The 20,554-nt window shown below is 53.2% G+C and overlaps 1 protein-coding gene across 1 annotated transcript; it reads left to right on the top strand.

Moving 5' to 3' along the window:
* The first annotated feature begins 2,414 nt into the window (after positions 1 to 2,414).
* On the top strand, positions 2,415 to 11,165 carry LOC104578550 (endogenous retrovirus group K member 18 Pol protein). Its single transcript, XM_088531392.1, has 3 exons — positions 2,415 to 2,469; positions 6,744 to 7,670; positions 8,485 to 11,165. The coding sequence occupies exons 1-3, from the start codon at positions 2,415 to 2,417 to the stop codon at positions 11,163 to 11,165; spliced, it is 3,663 nt and encodes a 1,220-aa protein (XP_088387518.1).
* Positions 11,166 to 20,554: the final 9,389 nt, after the last annotated feature.

Here is a 20,554-nt window from a genome sequence, read left to right as displayed (position 1 = left end):
CACAGATGGGGTCGGGACACCTGATCACCAGCACCTGTATTTATCTGACAGCTCCGCCGCTGGGATCCAAACCTCCGCTTGTGGGGCCCTTGCGTCTAGCGAGGTGTCCAGCTTCCCGAGAGCCTTCGCCAGAATTTGGGGTCCTAGCGGTGGCCTCGGTAGGACACGAGATATTGTCTCTGGATTTAGGGGCCAGGATGAACTTGTAGGTCCTGAGACCAGGCCCGAGGCGAAGGTGCCCGGCGCTGCGTCACACCTTCCACAAGAGCTGCCGCTTGGGATTTTGCACCAAAGATGGGGTCCAGAAACCTGATCACCAGCACCTGAATTTATCTGACAGCTCCGCCGCTGGGATCCAAACCTCCGCTTGTGGGGCCCTTGCGTCTATTGAGGTGTCCAGCTTCCCGAGAGCCTTCGCCAGAATTTGGGACCCTATCGGCCGTCTCGGTCAGTCCATAGATACTGCCTCTGAATTTGGTGCCCAGGGTGAACTTCTAGGTCCTGAGCGCAAGCCCGGGGCGAAGGCGCCCGGCGCCGCGTCAAAACTTCCACAACAGCTGCCGCTTGGGATTGTGCACCACAGATGGGGTCGGGACACCTGATCACCAGCACCTGTATTTATCTGACAGCTCCGCCACTGGGATCCAAACCTCCGCTTGTGGGGCCCTTGCATCTACCGAGGTGTCCAGCTTCCCGAGAGCCTTCGCCAGAATTTGGGACCCTAGCGGCGGTCTCGGTAGTTCACGAGATATTGCCTCTGGATTTAGGGCCCAGGATGAACTTGTAGGTCCTGAGCGGAGGCCCAGGGCGAAGGCGCCCGGAGCCGTGACAAAATTTCCCCAAGAGCTGACGATTTGGATTTCGCACCACACATGGGGTCGGTGATCGGGACCGCCAGCACCGGCATTGCTGTGACAGCTTGGCCCCTGGGATCCAGACCTGTACTTTTGGGACCGCTGCACCTAGCATGGCGTCCAGCTTCCCAAGAGCCTTCGCCAGAATTTTGGACCCTATCGGCCGTCTCGATCAGTCCATAGATATTGCCTCTGAATTTGGTGCCCAGGGTGAACTTGTAGGTCCTGAGAGCAGGCCCGGGGCGAAGGCACCCTTGGCCGCGTCAAAATTTCCCCGCACCTCCCGCTTGGGATTTTGCACCACAGATGGGTTCGGGACACCTCATCACCAGCACCTGTATTTATCTGACAGCTCAGCCGCTGGGATCCAAACCTCCACTTGTGGTGCACTTGGATCTAACAAGGTGTCCAGCTTCCCGAGAGCCTTCGCCAGAATTTGGGACCCTAGCGGCGGTCTCGGTAGTTCACGAGATATTGCCTCTGGATTTAGGGCCCAGGATGAACTTGTAGGTCCTGAGAGCAGGCCCGAGGCGAAGGTGCCCGGCGCTGCGTCAAATCTTACCCCACACCTGCCACTTGGGATTTTGCACCAAAGATGTGGTCCAGAAACCTGATCACCAGCACTGGCATTTCTCTGACAGCTCGGCCTCTGGAATTCAAACCTCCACTTGTGGTGCACTTGGGCCTAGCAGGGCATCCAGCGTCCCAAAAGCCTTCGCCAGAGTTTTGGACCCTAGCGGCGGTCTCGGTAGGTCCCGAGATATAGCCTCTGTATTTAGTGCCCAGGGGGAACCTGTAGGTCCTGAGAGCAGGCCCAGGGCGAAGGCGCCCGAAGCCGCCTCACGATTTCCACAAAAGCTGCCACTTGGGATTTTGCACCACAGATGGGGTTGGGAAACGTGATCATCAGCACCTGTATTTATCTGACAGCTCAGCCTCTGGGATTCAAACCTCCGATTGTGGGGCCCTTGTGTCTAGCGGGCTGTCCAGCTTCCCGCGAGAATTCGCCAGAGTTTTGGACCCTAGCGGCGGTCTCGGTAGGTCCTGAGATATAGCATCTGCATTTAGTGCCCAGGGGGAACTTGTAGGTCCTGAGATCAGGCCTGGGGCAAAGGCGCCCGGCGCCGCGTCAGAACTTCTCCAAGAGTTGGCGCTTGGGATTTTGCACCAAAGATGGGGTCCAGAAACGTGATCACCAGCACCTGTATTTATCTGACAGCTCAGCCTCTGGGATTCAAACCTCCACTTGTGGGACCCTTGTGTCTAGCGGGGTGTCCAGCTTCCCGGGAGAATTCGCCAGAATATTAGACCCTAGCAGCGGTCTCGGTAGGTCAAGAGATATTGCCTCTGGATTTAGGGCCGACGATGAACTTGTAGGTCCTGAGTGCAGGCCTGGGGCGAAGGCGCCCGGTGCCGCGTCAAATTTTCCTCCACACCTGCCGCTTGGGATTTTGCACCACACATGGTGTCGGTGATCGTGACCACCAGCAAAGGCATTTCTCTGACAGCTTGGCCTCTGGGATCCAAACCTCCACTTGTGGGGCCCTTGCGTCTAGCGGGATGTCCAGCGTCCCGAGAGCCTTCGCCAGAGTTTTGGACCCTAGCGGCGGTCTCGGTAGGTCAAGAGATATTGCCTTTGGATTTAGGGCCGACGATGAACTTGTAGGTCCTGAGAGCAGGCCCAGGGCGAAGGCACCCGGTGCCGCGTCACATCTTCCCCCACACCTGCCGCTTGGGATTTTGCACCACACATGGGGTCGGTGATCGAGACCACCAGCACCGGCATTTCTCTGACAGCTCGGCCTCTGGGATCCAAACCTCCACTTGTGGTGCACTTGGGCCTAGTAGGGCGTCCAGCGTCCCAAGAGCCTTCGCCAGAGTTTTGGACCCTAGCGGCGGTCTCGGTAGGTCACGAGATATAGCCTCTGTATTTGGTGCCTAGGGGGAGCTTGTAGTTCCTGAGAGCAGGCCTGGGGCGAAGGCGCCCGGCGCCACGTCAGAACTTCCACAAGAGCTGCCGCTTGGGATTTTGCAAAACAGATGGCGTCCGGAAACGTGATCACCAGCACCTGTATTTATCTGACAGCTCAGCCTCTGGGATTCAAACCTCCACTTGTGGGGCCCTTGCGTCTAGCGGGCTGTCCAGCGTCCCGAGAGCCTTCGCCAGAGTTTTGGACTTTAGAGGCGGTCTCGGTAGGTCACGAGATATTGCCTCTGGATTTAGGGCCGATGATGAACTTGTAGGTCCTGAGAGCAGGCCCGGGGCGAAGGCGCCTGGCGCCGCGTTAAATCTTCCTCCACACCTGCCGCTTGGGATTTTGCACCACACAAGGTGTCGGTGATCGTGACCACCAGCAAAGGCATTTATCTGACAGCTCAGCCTCTGGGATCCAAACCTCCACTTGTGGGGCCCTTGCGTCTAGCGGGGTGTCCAGCGTCCCGAGAGCCTTCGCCAGAGTTTTGGACTTTAGCGGCGGTCTCGGTAGGTCCCAAGATATAGCCTCTGTATTTAGTGCCCAGGATGAACTTGTAGGTCCTGAGAGCAGCCTCGGGGCGAAGGCGCCCGGCGCCACATCAGAACGTGCACAAAAGCTGCCGCTTGGGATTTTGCACCACAGATGGGGTCTGGAAACGTGATCACCAGCACCTGTATTTATCTGACAGCTCAGGCTTTGGGATTCAAACCTCCACTTGTGGTGCACTTGGGCCTAGCAGGGCGTCCAGCGTCCCAAGGGCCTTCGCCCGAGTTTTGGACTTTAGAGGCGGTCTCGGTAGGTCCCGAGATATAGCCTCTGTATTTAGTGCCCAGGGGGAGCTGGTAGGTCCTGAGAGCAGGCCCAGGGCGAAGGCGCCCGGAGCCGTGTCATGACTTCCAGAAAAGCTGCCACTTGGGATTTTGCACCACAGATGGGCTTGGGAAACGTGATCACCAGCACCTGTATTTATCTGACAGCTCAGCCTCTGGGATTCAAACCTTCACTTATGGGGCCCTTGCGTCTAGCAGGGCGTCCAGCTTCCCGGGAGAATTCGCCAGAGTATTAGACCCTAGCGGCGGTCTCGGTAGGTCCTGAGATATTGCCTCTGTATTTGGTGCCCAGGGGGAGCTTGTAGATCCTGAGATCAGGCCTGGGGCAAAGGCGCCCGGCGCCGCGTCAGAACTTCTCCAAGAGTTGGCGCTTGGGATTTTGCACCAAAGATGGGGTCCAGAAACGTGATCACCAGCACCTGTATTTATCTGACAGCTCAGCCTCTGGGATTCAAACCTCCACTTGTGGGACCCTTGCGTCTAGCGGGGTGTCCAGCGTCCCGAGAGCCTTCGCCAGAGTTTTGGACTTTAGAGGCGGTCTCGGTAGGTCACGAGATATTGCCTCTGGATTTAGGGCCGACGATGAACTTGTAGGTCCTGAGAGCAGGCCCGGGGCGAAGGCAACCGGCGACGCGTCAAATCTTCCTCCCCACCTGCCGCTTGGGATTTTGCACCACAGATGGGGTCGGTGATCGTGACCACCAGCAAAGGCATTTCTCTGACAGCTCGGACTCTGGGATCCAAACCTCAACTTGTTGTGCACTTGGGCCTAGCAAGGCGTCCAGCGTCCCAAGAGCCTTCGCCAGAGTTTTGGACCCTAGCGGCGGTCTCGGTAGGTCAAGAGATATTGCCTTTGGATTTAGGGCCGACGATGAACTTGTAGGTCCTGAGAGCAGGCCCAGGGCGAAGGCACCCGGCGCCGCGTCACATCTTCCCCCACACCTGCCGCTTGGGATTTTGCACCACACATGGGGTCGGTGATCGAGACCACCAGCACCGGCATTTCTCTGACAGCTCGGCCTCTGGGATCCAAACCTCCACTTGTGGTGCACTTGGGCCTAGCAGGGCGTCCAGCGTCCCAAGAGCCTTCGCCAGAGTTTTGGACCCTAGCGGCCGTCTCGGTAGGTCATGAGATATAGCCTCTGTATTTGGTGCCCAGGGGGAGCTTGTAGTTCCTGAGAGCAGGCCTGGGGCGAAGGCGCCCGGCGCCACGTCAGAACTTCCACAAGAGCTGCCGCTTGGGATTTTGCAAAACAGATGGCGTCCGGAAACGTGATCACCAGCACCTGTATTTATCTGACAGCTCAGCCTCTGGGATTCAAACCTCCACTTGTGGGGCCCTTGCGTCTAGCGGGCTGTCCAGCGTCCCGAGAGCCTTCGCCAGAGTTTTGGACTTTAGAGGCGGTCTCGGTAGGTCACGAGATACTGCCTCTGGATTTAGGGCCGACGATGAACTTGTAGGTCCTTAGAGCAGGCCCGGGGCGAAGGCGCCCGGCGCCGCGTCAAATCTTCCTCCACACCTGCAGCTTGGGATTTTGCACCACACATGGGGTCGGTGATCGGGACCACCAGCACCGGCATTTCTCTGACAGCTCGGCCTCTAGGATCCAAACCTCAACTTGTTGTGCACTTGGGCCTAGCAAGGCGTCTAGCGTCCCAAGAGCCTTCGCCAGAGTTTTGGACCCTAGCGGCGGTCTCGGTAGGTGTTGGGGATTGGCTACGAGAGCGTGGACATGAGTATGGTTCTACTGACTTTGGTTCAGGCCTGCAACTGAGCAAGCAGGGGCTTCTGGGAGATTAGGCCTCAGGAGAGAAGTGCTGAGGAGGTGCTGGTAAGGCAAGGACACTCTGTCGTTGGCTAGTTTCGTAAACAACTTTGAGGGGATAAGGCAGGAAGAATGAAGAAGCTGCTTGCTTATCGATCGTAATCTGGGCTGGCCAGACTGAAGTTATCTTTCTAATAAACAATCAAATACCGTTAGCAACCAATCACCGACTGACACGTTGGGATGCTCAAGCTGTAACTATATAAATGTGCGCTGTCTCGGGCAATAAAGTGAATACTGCTTATCACTCATATTGAGATGTCTTAACTCAGCGTATTCCTCCACCACCCAAAAAGTGGCGCCCGAACAGGGACCCCTGACGGGGTAACCTTCGACCACTCGGGGTGGTGGACGCGGAGAAGTCTCGGGAGCAGCGACCGAGGGGCAAAGACTGCTTGCCGAAGTAGTCTTGAAGCCTGAACCGATTGAAGTTCGCCGTCCGCGGGGGCCGCCGAAGATAGAGCTGCAACCTGGTGCTGAGGAAAGGGAGAAGGCATCAGGATAAGGTATTTACAGAGTTTTAGAAAAGGAAAAGAATGGATCTTGAAGTGGCCCTAGAGTTATTGCAGCGCTTTTTAGAGAAGCGGGGAGTAGATAAAAATGTTATCAAAAATTTAGCAGGCTTGGTTTCGTTGGGACGTTCGCAAGGATGGTTTCGAGACCCTGATTTACTGTTTGAGGTGGATGAGTGGAGGAATTTAGGAGATTGGTTATGGGACAGAGTAATAGATAATGATAAGGGAGCTAAGAAGTTGATTAGACCATGGCATGAGGTCATCAATGCTATTAAACGATATCATAAAGAAAAAGATCTGGCTGCTATGGTGGTACGGCGGCTAGAAGGGGGGTTGCAGAAGCCAACAACCGGCCCACCGCCAGTAAATGATTTACTATTTGGGAATGATCGGGCAGAGCTGCCTTGCTGGAAGCCGGTGGCGGTTCGCCAACGGCCCCAGGCTGATGAATTAAAGTCCCGTCTGTGATGTGAACCCTCAGCACCGCCCGCTGAGTTGATAACACAGCCATCCTCCGAGGCGGCTGGGTTATCAGTCGCTACAGATGTGAAAAAAGGAGAAGAAAAGAAAAAGGAAGGGAGCCCGCCCCTATACTCTGATAAAGGAGAAGTAGGGCCGGCGGTAAAGAAGAAACGGCCCGCTGTCCAAAGAGTAGATTGGGGGTCGATTGCAAGGGATGCAGCTGAAGCGGGGAATTATGACGTAGCGGAAAAATTGACACAGGGAGATTGTGCATTCCCAGTGTTGTTTGATCAGGACCAACAAGGGAATTGTCGGGGAACACATACCCCAGTAAATTGGAAGTTGCTATCGCAGTTAAGAAATACGGTTAATGAATCAGGGCTGCACGGTGAGCCCACAAAGCAGCTGTTAAACTATATCTGGGGAGCTACAGTATTGTGTGCAGAAGATATCAAAGTAATTATGCGAATGATTATGACCCAATCACAGCTGCTGCTTTGGCAGGCTCATTGGCAACGATTGTGTGAGCAATCGGCGCAGGTACAGCGGGACCCACAAGATCCCCTGCACGCTGTTACCGTAGAACAATTAATGGGTACTGGCCCCTTTGTTACAGTCCAAATGCAAATGTATTTGGGACCGGAGCTTTGTGTGGAATCTATGCGACTGGCCCGGGAAGCAATAGCGGCGGTTAAGACCGCTCCCTCTGCTCCATCCTATATGTCAATCAAGCAGGGGAGAGAGGAGTCTTTTAACTCCTTCATAGACAGGGTCACGGCTGCTATTGATAGGGCAAATATACCTAGCTGGATGAAAGCTGCCTTGCTAAGGCAGTGTGTTTTAGAAAACACAAACTCTGCAACCAGGGCAATTATTTTGACCCTGCCTGCAGATGCGTCAGTTGAAGATATGCTAGAGCGGATGTCTCGGATCCCTGTAGGGGCACAGGCTATGTTAGTAGAGGCTGTTCGAGATGTCGGTAGGGATTTAGTGCAGGCTCAGCAACAGGCATTTGCAGCTCTGGCTCCCCTGCGGCCGACTGAACGACCTCGGCAGCCTCCCCAGCAACCGACGGCTAGAGGAAATAAATGCTTCCGTTGTGGGCAAGAAGGACACATCCGAAGGCATTGTCAAGCAAACAATGTATGGTGTGATTCCTGTCGGAACGCGTCCCATAGCACAGCTGCTTGCAGTCGGTCGGGAAACGGTCGCCCGAGCGCGCCGAGCCGCCGCGCGACGACAACAGTAGCGGCCCCAGCACAAGAGCAGTGCCCTTGCAACCAGCCAGTACCCTCCAACCAGCCACAAGAGGGAGCCTCGGGTTGGACCTGGCAATAGAAGCTCCAACGACGTTAATCGACTGTCGACCGCAACGAATCCCTACAACTACGCGTGGACCGATAATAATAAACGGCGAGCCACAAGGTGCCCTGCTCATCGGTCGCTCTTCTAGCGGATTGAAAGGACTTTGTGTACTACCTGGCGTCATCGATGCTGACTTTCAGGGACAAATTTCGATTATAGCACAAACAATGTTCCCGCCTCTCCACATACCGGCAGGAAGTAGAATAGCCCAATTGGTGCCCTTGCCACAACTCACTAAGGAAATGAAGCCTATATCAATCAAGGATAGAGGAGAAGAAGGCTTCGGCTCTACCGGAGGGTTTGCTATGTTGACTATGGCTATGAATCGTCGACCCATAACGGCTGTTACACTGATTTACGGACAAGATCGGATAACTATGGATATGTTACTGGACACGGGGGCGGATTTGACAATAGTCAATAAAAATCGCTGGCCTTCTCGGTGGCCTATGCAACCATCCTCCCGTGGGGTAGAGGGGGTTGGTGGTGCCATGGCAGTATGTCGTAGTCAACGCCCTGTGCGGATGGTAATAGACGGCCGCTCTGCGACTGTCACTGTCACGGTCATGGCACTACCCCCGGGAGTAAATGGATTAGTCGGGAGAGACGTCCTGGACCAATTGGGAGTAGTGCTTTCTACACAACTGCCTTTTTAGAGGCGGTCACTGCTTCATGGAAATTCCCGATTCCACTGCAGTGGATAACCGACAGGCCGGTGTGGATCGAGCAGTGGCCGCTGAAAAGGGAAAGTCTGTCGGCAGCACATGAACTGGTACAGGAACAATTTCGACAGGGACATCTGCAGTTGTCAACGAGCCCCTGGAACACCCCCATATTTGTGATCAAGAAAAAGTCAGGTAAAAATAGGCTGCTGCATGACCTTCGTGCAGTCAATGCACAAATGCAGCCCATGGGGGCACTGCAGCCTGGCCTGCCAAACCCAGCCATGCTACCAGAAAAGTGGCATCTTCTCATTATAGATCTAAAGGACTGTTTCTATACTATCCATTTGCATCCTCAGGATAGTCAACGTTTTGCTTTTACCCTGCCATCTATTAACAAGGAGGCTCCCGCTCAGCGCTTTGAGTGGGTAGTCCTTCCCCAAGGTATGAAGAATAGTCCCACACTCTGTCAACTATTCGTGGACGATGCCCTACGACCCGTTCGATCCGCCTGGGCCGATGCGATAATCTATCACTACATGGACGATATCCTGATTGCACAAGAGCTTCCCTTTACAATGTCGCAGCTGACGTTTTTGGACAAAACATTAAAGGAACGGGGTCTGGTGATCGCCCAGGAGAAAATACAACAGAAACCACCCTGGCAGTACCTAGGGTGGCAAATCACAGACTCTCAGGTTCGCCCACAAAAGCTGGAGATTCATACAGCAATTCGGACCTTAAATGACGCCCAAAAATTGCTTGGTGATCTGCAATGGCTACGCCCTATAGTGGGCATTGACAATGATGCTCTGAATCGTCTCCGGCCCCTCCTGCAAGGTGTGGACCCAGCCCGCCCTGTGTTTCTTACACCAGAGCAAAAAACTACGATATGGGATATTGCCGCACAGATCACTCAGCGGTGGGTAGCACGTCGCGATCCGACTTTGCCTGTTGATCTTACCATTTTGAATACCCCCACGCAGCTCATTGGTGCACTGACACAGTGCAAAAAGAAAAAGGGGGAGAAGACCCGTGTTCTCGAATGGTTGTATACATCGTTGCAACCACACACAACTATTCAGCAGAAAGTAGAGAAGTTAGCGGAACTGATTATGAAAGGGAGAACACGAGTGGTGCAGATCACGGGAATGGAACCAGGTGTAATTAGAATTCCAATAAAAAGAGATCTGCTTGAATGGTACCTGCAGCATTCTGGAGAATTACAAGCGAGTCTATTATCAACAGCTGCTGATATCAAAGTAGACTCTATAAAGTCACCGGAACTACAATGGGTGAGCCGAAATGAGTGGATTATGCCACACAAAAGAAGTGAAGTACCATTAGCGGACGCAGTCACCGCCTTCACGGATGCAGGGAAGAAATCACGACGAGCAGCTATCGCCTGGATGGAAGGAGTGGAATGGCATCACCACCTGCTAGAGGCAGAAGCAGGAGACTCACTACAAACGCTGGAACTGGCTGCGGTGGTTTGGGCGGTACTTAGATGGCAAAATGAGCGGCTCAATCTGGTCACGGACTCTTTATATGTCGCTGGAATTGTTACGCGAATAGAGGGGGCGAGGGTTTGGGATGTCAAAAATCCACGGTTGAATGAGCTCTTACGCAGGTTGCAAACCGCTTTGCAACAACGGTTGTGCCCGTATGCTGTGATACACATCAGGAGTCACCTGTGGACTCAAGGTCTGGGCGAGGGTAATCACAGGGCTGATCAATTGGTGGCCACAGCTGTGCCCCTTAGTGATTTCGTTAAGGCTAGGGAAGCCCATCACATGTTCCACCAGAATGCTAAGGGCCTTAAAAGTCAATTCAATGTAACAATGGAAGAGGCTAGGGGAATCGTGCGCGCCTGCCCCGAGTGCAGCCATCATGGACCGGGGTTGGGCATTGGGGTAAATCCGCGTGGTCAAGGCCCTTGTGAGCTCTGGCAAATGGATGTTACCCATGTCCCGGAGTTTGGCCGCTTGAAGTACCTTCATGTCACTATTGACACATTCAGTCACTTCATATGGGCAACTCCCCAGGCAGGAGAAAAGGCGGTCCATGTAATCCGTCACTTGACGGCCTGCTTTGCTGTAATGGGAGTGCCAAACAAACTGAAAACAGATAACGGGCCTGCTTATATAAGTGAAAAATTAAGAAAGTTTTACCAATTGTGGGGTATCAGTCATACCACAGGTATTCCCCATTCACCTACTGGTCAGGCCATTGTGGAAAGGGCTAACCAGACTCTAAAACGGTACCTACAGAAATTCCAGGACATCAGGGACATTCAGGAGAGGGTGTTAAAGGTTTTATTTGTATTGAATTATCTCTGTGTTTTTGGGGAATCGGAAGAAGTACCAGTCAAAAAACATTCAGGAACATCCAACAGAAGTAATCCCCAGGAAATGAAGGTTTACTACCGAGATCCGTGCACGGGAAAATGGGAGGGCCCAGTTGAGGTACAATTTATAGGAAGAGGATATATGTGTGTTATTACCCCCTCGGGATCACAGTGGGGTCCAGCCCGGTGGACAAGGCCGGCCATCGGGCGATCGCCAAAAGCCGACAACAACAGCAATGAAGAATCTCCAGTTAGTAACAGCTCTGATATGGGGCCTGCTGATGCTGTGTCCACCCAGCCTAGGTTTCCTTGCACGGACCGTCTTTGACCCACAAGAAAACGTTTGGGTAACTCTAGGTCGAGCCGCTAATACCACTACTTTTTGCGCCAGTATGGCGAGGCCTAGTGCGCCTTTTATAACTTGTCTAATAGGAGTCCCAGTCAATGAGTCTGACTGGAGTGAATTAAAGGAGTCACTTAATGCCTCACGGGTATGCAAACGAGAGTTATGTAAGAGACAGAACAGCTTTACAGAATGGCTTAGCAAGTATGACAATTGGGACGACAAGTTTCCTATTGGGCCCGAACCGCAAGAGATTGAACTGATAGATTCCCTGAATGCCACGGCATGTATTTATATTAATGCTTCTAAGTATGATTGTAATGAAGGGTCAGGAACGCCATGTAATATCACTGTCAATACAGATGTCTTCCCACATGGTAACCAGTCCGAATGGCAGAACCAATGGTGCGCTTCAATTCAGCGAAGTTTAAGTAACCCCGCCCCAGGTACCACCTATCCGCGGCAGTTACCACCTGGATACTTTCTTATTTGTGGCAATAGGGCATGGCAGGGAATCCCCTCCAGACCTGTGGGAGGACCCTGCACCTTTGGGAAACTAAGTTTAGCATTGCCCCATGCCCATCCAAATGCAACTCATAAAGGGCAAAGGGTGCGACGGGCGACAAAAATGATCTCTTCACAATGTAATGATGAAGTGGATTTGTTGAATAAGTGGGAGACTATTTTCCTATCTATATTCATCCCAGGAGCCTCGGCAGCCAGGGCCCATCGAAATCTGGATCGTCTTTCTTGTTGGGTGGTCAAACAGGCTAATCTTACCACCAGGGCTCTTTCTGACTTGGCGAATAGCATGGACTGTATGCAGCATGCGATCTTACAAAACCGTATGGCCATAGACTTTTTACTTTTGGCTAATGGACATGGCTGTCAAGACTTTGATGGGATGTGTTGTATGGACCTTAGTGATCCTTCGCGATCCATACACCGAGACATCCAGCAGTTAATGGAGCATACCCAAAAGGTAAAAGAGGATGTTGGTTTCTTTGGCATAAATGGCCTTACAGACTGGCTGGGTGTTACTGGATGGCTCCGCAATATTTTGCAGAGCTTGATAATGTTTTTAGTAGTAGCTGTAGTTGTGTTGTTATGTTTAAGCTGTATATTATCCTATGTAAAACGCATGATAAATAAGAGCATGGGGGATGTCCTGCTCGCGCAAAAAGAAAAAGGGGGAATTGCTGGGGATTGGCTACGCCCGGCGCCGCGTCAAATCTTCCTCGACACCTGCAGCTTGGGATTTTGCACCACACATGGGGTCGGTGATCGGGACCACCAGCACCGGCATTTCTCTGACAGCTCGGCCTCTGGGATCCAAACCTCCACTTGTGGGTCCCTTTCGTCTAGCGGGGTGTCCAGCGTCCCGAGAGCCTTCGCCAGAGTTTTGGACTTTAGACGCGGTCTCGGAGGTGACAAGATATTGCCTCAGGATTTAGGGCCGACGATGAACTTGTAGGTCCTGAGAGCAGGCCCGGGGCGAAGGCGCCCAGTGCCGCGTCAAATCTTCCTCCACACCTGCCGCTTGGGATTTTGCACCACACATGGGGTCGGTGATCGGGACCACCAGCAACGGCATTTCTCTGGCAGCTCGGCCTCTGGGATCCAATCCTCCACTTGTGGGGCCCTTGCGTCTAGCGGGGTGTCCTGCTTCCCGAGATCCTTCGCCAGAGTTTTGGACTTTAGAGGCGGTCTCGGAGGTCACGAGATATTGCCTCTGGATTTAGGGCCGACGATGAACTTGTAGGTCCTGAGAGCAGGCCCGGGGCGAAGGCGCCCGGCGCCGCGTCAAATCTTCCTCGACACCTGCAGCTTGGGATTTTGCACCACACATGGGGTCGGTGATCGGGACCACCAGCACCGGCATTTCTCTGACAGCTAGGCCTCTGGGATCCAAACCTCCACTTGTTGTGCCCTTGGGCCTAGCAAGGCGTCCAGAGTCCCAAGAGCCTTCGCCAGAGTTTTGGACCCTAGCGGTGGTCTCGGTAGGTCACGAGATATAGCCTCTGTATTTAGTGCCCAGGGGGAACTTGTAGGTCCTGAGAGCAGGCCCGGGGCAAAGGCGCCCGGCGCCGCTTCTGATCGTCCGCAAAACCTGCAGCTTGGGATTTTGCACCACAGATGGGGTCGGGAAACGTGATCACCAGCAATTGTATTTCTCTGACAGCTCAGCCTCTGGGATTCAAACCTCCCCTTGTGGGGCCCTTGTGTCTAGCGGGGTGTCCAGCATCTCGAGAGCCTTCGCCAGAGTTTTGGACTTTAGAGGCGGTCTCGGTAGGTCACGAGATATTGCCTCTGGATTTAGGGCCGACGATGAAATTGTAGGTCCTGAGAGCAGGCCCGGGGCGAAGGCGCCCGGCGCCGCGTGAAATCTGCCCCCACACCTGCCGCTTGGGATTTTGCACCACACATGGGGTCGGTGATCGGGACCACCAGCACCGGCATTTCTCTGACAGCTCGGCCTCTGGGATCCAAACCTCTACTTTTCGTGCACTTGGGCCTAGCAGGGTGTCCAGCGTCCCAAGAGTCTTCGCCAGAGTTTTGGACCCTAGCCGCGGTCTCGGTAGGTCCCGAGATATAGCCTCTGTATTTGGTGCCCAGGGGGAGCTTGTAGGTCCTGAGAGCAGGCCTGGGGTGAAGGCGCCCGGCGCCACGTCAGAACTTCCACAAGAGCTGCAGCTTGGGATTTTGCACCAAAGATGGGGTCCGGAAACGTGATCACCAGCACCTGTATTTATCTGACAGCTCAGCCTCTGGGATTCAAACCTCCACTTGTGGGGCCCTTGCGTCTAGCGGGGTGTCCAGTGTCCCGAGAACCTTCACCAGAGTTATGGACTTTAGAGGCGGTCTCGGTAGGTCACGAGATATTGCCTCTGGATTTAGGGCCGACGATGAACTTGTAGGTCCTGAGAGCAGGCCCGGGGCGAAGGCGCCCGGCGCCGCGTCAAATCTTCCCCCACACAGGCCACTTGGGATTTTGCACCACACATGGTGTCGGTGATCGGGACCACCAGCACCGGCATTTCTCTGACAGCTCGGCCTCTGGGATCCAATACTCCACTTGTGGGGCCCTTGCGTCTAGCGGGGGGTCCAGCGTTCCGAGAGCCTTCGCCAGAGTTTTGGACTTTAGAGGCGGTCTCGGTACGTCACGAGATATTGCCTCTGGATTTAGGGCCCAGGATGAACTTGGAGGTGTTGAGAGCAGTCCCGGGGCGAAGGCGCCCAGTGCCGCGTCAAATCTTCCCCCACACCTGCCGCTTGGGATTTTTTACCACACATGGGGTCGGTAATCGTGACCACCAGCAAAGGCATTTCTCTGATAGCTCGGCCTCTGGGATCCAAACCTCCACTTGTGGGTCCTTTGCGTCTAGCGGGGTGTCCAGCGTCCCGAGATCCTTCGCTAGAGTTTTGGACCCTAGCGGCGGTCTCGGAGGTCACAAGATATTGCCTCTGGATTTAGGGCCGACGATGAACTTGTAGGTCCTGAGAGCAGGCCCGGGGCGAAGGCGTCCGGCGCCGCGTCAAATTTTCCTCGACACCTGCAGCTTGGGATTTTGCACCACACATGGGGTCGGTGATCAGGACCACCAGCACCGGCATTTCTCTGACAGCTCGGCCTCTGGGATCCAAACCTCCACTTGTGGTGCACTTGGGCCTGGCAAGGCGTCTAGCGTCCCAAGAGCCTTCGCCAGAGTTTTGTACCCTAGCGGCGGTCTCGGTAGGTCCGGAGATATAGCCTCTCTATTTAGTACCCAGGGGGAACTTGTAGGTCCTGAGAGCAGGCCCGGGACGAGGCGCTCGGCGCTGCTTCAGATTGTCCGCAAAACCTGCACCTTGGGATTTTGCACCACAGATGGGGTCGGGAAACGTGATCACCAGCACCTGTATTTATCTGACAGCTCAGCCTCTGGGATTAAAACCTCCCCTTGTGGGGCCCTTGCGTGTAGCGGGGTGTCCAGCATCTCGAGAGCCTTCGCCAGAATTTTGGACCCTATCGACAGTCTCTGTCGTTCCCCGGATATTTCCCCTCGATTTGGTGCACAGTGTGAACTTGTAGGTCCTGAGCGCAGGCCTAGGGCCAAGGCGCCTGGCACCACATCAAAGATTCCCCAAGAGCTGCCTCGTGCGATTTTGCACCACACATGGGCTCAGTGATCGGGACCACCAGCACCTGCATTTCTCTGAAACCCCGGCCTCTGGAATCCAAACCACCACTCGTGGGCCACTTGCACCTAGGAGGGTGTCCAGCTTCCCGAGAGCCTTCGCCAGAATTTTGGACCCTATCGACAGTCTCTGTCGTTCCCCGGATATTTCCCCTCGATTTGGTGCCCAGGGTGAACTTGTAGGTCCTGAGTGCAGGCCTGGGGCGAAGGCGCCCGGCGCCGCCTCCGAAATTCCCCAAGAGCTGCCCCGTGAGATTTTGCACCACACATGAGGTCAGTGATCGGGACCACCAGCACCAGCATTTCTCTGACAGCTTGGCTTCTGGCATCCAGACCTGTACTTTTGGGACACTTGCGCCTAGCAGGGGGTCCAGCTTCCTGAGAGCGTTTGCAAGAATTTTGGACCGTATCGAGGGTCTCTGTCGATCCCGGGATATTGCCTCTGAATTTGGTGCTCAGGGTGATCTTGTAGGTCCTGAGAGCAGGCCCGTGGCGAAGGCGCCCGGCGCCGCGTCAAATATTCCCCAAGAGCTGCCCCGTGGGATTTTGCACCGCACATGGGCTTGGTGATCAGGACCACCAGCACCAGCATTTCTCTGACAGCTTGGCCTTGGCATCCAAATCACCACTTGTGGGGCACTTGGACATAGCAGGGCGTCCAGCTTCCCGAGAGCCTTCGCCAGAATTTTGGACCCTATCGGCAGTCTCGGTCAGTCCGAGGATATTGCCTCTGAATTTGTTGCCCAGGATGAGCTACTTGGTCCTGAGTGCAGGCCCGGGGCGAAGGCGCCCAGCGCCGCGTCAGAAATTCCCCAAGAGCTGCCCCGTGAGATTTTGCACCACACATGAGGTCGGTGATCGGGACCACCAGCACCGGCATTTTTTGAAACCCCGGTCTCTGGAATCCAAACCACCACTTGTGGGCCACTTGCACGTGGCAGGGCGTCCAGCTTCCCGAGAGCCTTCGCCAGAATTTTGGACCCTATTGGCAGTCCCGGTCAGTCCCGAGATATTGCCTCTGAATTTGGTGCCCAGGATGAGCTACTTGGTCCTGAGTGCAGGCTGTGGGCTAAGGAGCCCGGTGCCCTGTGAAAGATTCCCCAAGAGCTGCCCCGTGGGATTTTGCACCACACATAGGGTCGGTGATCGGGACCAGCAGCACTGGCATTTCTCTGACAGCTTGGCCTCTGGCATCCAGACCTGTACTTTTGGGACACTTGCGCCTAGCAGGGGGTCCAGCTTCCTGAGAGCCTTCTGTTGCCTCTTGGAGCGTGTCAGGAATGCCAGACAGCAACTTCATAGAAGCTGGAACTGACTTCGTTTATTTCGCTTTACGTATCACAATATATAGCAATTCGCATAGCAACATCTCGGTAGAGTATCAGTAATTGGTTACAAGTATTAACGTGCTAAGATATCATAGGTTGCTAAGCCGTATCCAAGTGCCTAACTGCAAGATTTAAAAATAGCATCTCAGTCCTAGGAACTTCCTCAAGTACAGGATACACTTCCTTAAAAGATGTTTACCGAAATTCAGTGATTCTGCGCGTCAGCCTTTTCAGTCCAGGTTAAGGACGGTCAAAGGCACCCCCCCGTACAATGTCCCCCTACATCTCCCCCTTTTTCTTTAGATCAAATGTCCCCGAGAAGCAAGCCAACCTTGAAGTGTCAGATTCGGATTACATGACAAGGCAGTTAACAAACCTGATATTAAAGCGCGTAAACAGGTCCAAGCGATCATTAAACCAACTACAAGCAACAGTCCCCATAGTAACAACATTAGCAGCGATTTCACGAGCGATTTCATCCCTCCCCCGATTCCAAACAAGTCAGTTAACCCATCGAGTCTGAAAAACCCAACATCTTTTGTTACTTTCTCCGTATGTTTGATCAAGTCGTGGAGTTGTCGATGTATAGCTGCTGAGTGATCTTGCAGGTCCATGCAGCACATTCCGTCGAAGTCCTGACACCCATGTCCGTGAGCAAGAAGCAGGAAATCAATAGCGGCACGGTTTTGCAGTACAGCGTGTTGTACCTGGGTTAAATCATCTGACAACTCACTAAGCACAATACTGTTTGCGTTTGCCTGCTTAACTGCCCAGCATGCAAGACGTTCAATATTCCTATGAGCTCGGGCGGCTGACACCCCAGGACTGAAGAAAGACATCACTATCACCTCCCAATCACTCCATAAATCAACATCATCAATGAAATCACTACTTACAGTAACATTTTTTAACATATCCATCAGTGTTAAAAGTAGCATCAGCTTCTGTAATAGCATTAAAAGTAACATTACCTCCTAACAGCCACAATATACAGCTAATAATAACAGTAACACCTCTTCCTCTCATGTTGTTCTTCTGCAGGATCACACTTTCCACAGCTAGGGTACTGGCTGCTTGCCTGCTACATCTGATGTATGCAAGTTTGCTTCCAGCCAAGGTCTCACCCATTTTGCTGGCACCCACCTGGTTCCAGCATCTGTAACGATACAAGCATACCCTTTTCCCCAGGTTATCAAGTCCAAAGGTCCCGTCCCTTTTCCCGTGTCCCAGTCTCTCAGCATCATCTTACACGGACCTGACTTTACTTCTGTCAGGGCTCCCTTTAGCCCAGCCCTGTATTTGACCATCAGAGGGACTAGGCTATCCTGGGGTAATCTCAAAAAGTTTAAAAACATATTGGCTCTTGCCAATTTTTATGCATCTGCAGGCATAATTCCCAATTCTCCTCCTTTTTTTTTTTTTTTTTTTTTTTTTGTAGCTGGCATTTCAGCGTTTGGTTCATACGTTCCACTATGTCATGGTCCTCAGGATGCAATAGTATGGTGAAAAAACAATCTTTTAAATCGATTATTAAGATGTCCCAATCGTTTTGAAGGGTTCTCGATTTCCATTTCTATTTATTTTTGCATAGCTTCAATTTGGTTTCCTCCCCAGAAATTGCTTGGGATTTCCATATATTAAGGAGGCCCCAGCTCCAGTAAAAACTGAGGCTTTTACAATTTGTAAGGACTGTCGCAGGTCCTTCTGTGCCAGTTGCACTGGAGCTTGGCCGTCGCTTCATTCTTGTTTCCCATGCTGAAGTATTTCCCTAGTCTCTTTCCAAGGATACAAGTCAGAGTACGGCTCCCAGTCCTCCACTGGTGAGGCGTGGGGACGCCATAGTCTGAGTTATTCCTGGCTTTCCCGCTTTCGAATTCTGCACTTTCCTGTTGTGCTTATTCAGCCCTCTCTGCTGATATATATATTACACAATAAAGATCTAAAGCCCACGCACACAAACAGCACAAACAATTTCTATCCAGTGGCACGACCTCACGTAGCTGTGTACTCCACTAGTGAGTTCCACTGTCTCAATTGCCAAGTCCCATCCTCATCGCCAATTAGGTTGCGAATGGGTTTGGGATTCGGCAGAACACAGAACAAAGTGGCTACGGCTATTCAGGTGAAAGCACGTTAAAGAAGCAAAGTATGCCTAATTACTTGTGAGGTAATACTTGTCGGCAGGACACTGAGACTGAACATTCTCTCGAGTTGGCAGATTAGAGGGTTGCTGACAGGCTCCTAACTCAGCGGGTGTCCCCGCAGAGACAACGTGGGCCTCGGTGTTAGGAGTCTCGCTCCACCCTTTTCTCTCTGCACTGTCTGCCACATAGGGCCAGTACATGCCAGCAGGCAGACCAGGGGGGCAGACAAACTCCGCCTTCAGTCACATAACCTTCCCTCCTGGGTGCGCAGGTGTGCACCCCAGTAAATTGTCCCAGTCGTCAGTCTGAGGGTCCTGCCTTTCTCATCTTCCTCCCTGTCGGGTGTTTTGACCTTCAAATTAGTTTAGAGGATGTTGCAGTTAAGTTGGCTACAAGCCCGGTCGAGCAGCTGCCTTCAACTGCTTTCGGAGGAGGTCGGCTCTGAGCCTGGTTGAGCGGCCGCCTCCATGCTCCTTATCACTCAGCCCGGGCAGGCAAACATCTTCTTTCTCAAGCTCTTGGATTCTATTTATTTCGCACAATAATTTTACGACTCTACAGATCATACAAATTTCCAGCTTTCAACCATACCTCGTGTCAGCATCAATATACAAAGGATACAACACATAATAGAGATGAACATAGCAAATAGAAATAATAGCCCTAATAACGGGTTCTATCCTCATTTAAAGCATTACAATTCTTCAACCCCCACTTTAAAAGACGGATCAAATAATTCCCCTGCACCTCCCTCCTGGCTGTTGTCAAGCCCTCAGCAACATGAGTCTCCTTGATCTCATTCGCCTTCTCTTCCCCGGCCCCCCTTCTCCTTTTTTTCAAGGCGATCTAACAAGTCCTGGACCCAGCCGGGCTGTTCTTAGGCACCACGGGGCGGTCCGGGAGCGGGGGAACAGACGGTGCAGGCGCCACAGGCACAGATGAGGACGCGGGCGGGGGGGTTGGCAATGGATCTCCAGACACCAGCGGTTTTCGGTGGCGTGGCGGTCCTGGTCCTGAAGTGCTTGCAAAGGCATTTATAGGTACACTGCTTGCAGCTTCGGGAGGCTCACGACCCGGCGGTGGCCCTGTGATGTCCTTTGGGCGATGGTGGGGCTCAGAATCCCCTTGCTTCAGCTTGGGGCTTTGCAAGCGTCCCTTGTCTCTAGCCCATTTATACAGCTCATACAGCTTCGTGCTCACTGCTGCCTCCCTTTTTGCTAATAAGTCCAGCAGCAGTTGTACAGCAGCTTCTCGCTCCATGCGTACGTACACCGGGGTCCCTGCTTCTAGCCCTTCCCTGACGCCATCTTTCCGTCCCGGGCCCTGGCTTCTTGCCCCCCAACGCTGTCTTTTCCATGTGCGCAATCATGGCCGGCTTACCCGCTCCGGTCCCCGTCTTGGTCGGATCACTCGGCCGCACCCATACGTCGTCTTCCGGAATCCCGCACCATTGTGCCAAGTCCCTGTACCGGTCCCTGTTCTGGTCCCTGTTCAGAATCGAGTCCCTGTTCGGAATCTTGTCCCTGTTCGGGCGCCACTTGTTGCAGCTTGGAGCGGGTCAGGAATGCCAGACAGCAACTTCATAGAAGCTGGAACTGACTTTGTTTATTTCACTTTACGTATCACAATATATAGCAATTCGCATAGCAACATCTCGGTAGAGCATCAGTAATTGGTTACAAGCATTAACGTGCTAACATATCATAGGTTGCTAAGCCGTATTC

The sequence above is a fragment of the Tinamus guttatus genome, unplaced genomic scaffold (genome assembly GCF_059628265.1).
Source record: "Tinamus guttatus ecotype Peru unplaced genomic scaffold, ASM5962826v1 Tinamus_guttatus_pri_ptg000415l, whole genome shotgun sequence".
Taxonomy (NCBI): Eukaryota; Metazoa; Chordata; class Aves; order Tinamiformes; family Tinamidae; genus Tinamus; species Tinamus guttatus.
Note: the sequence above shows the minus strand (reverse complement) of the source record. Positions and strands in the feature narration are given on the sequence as shown.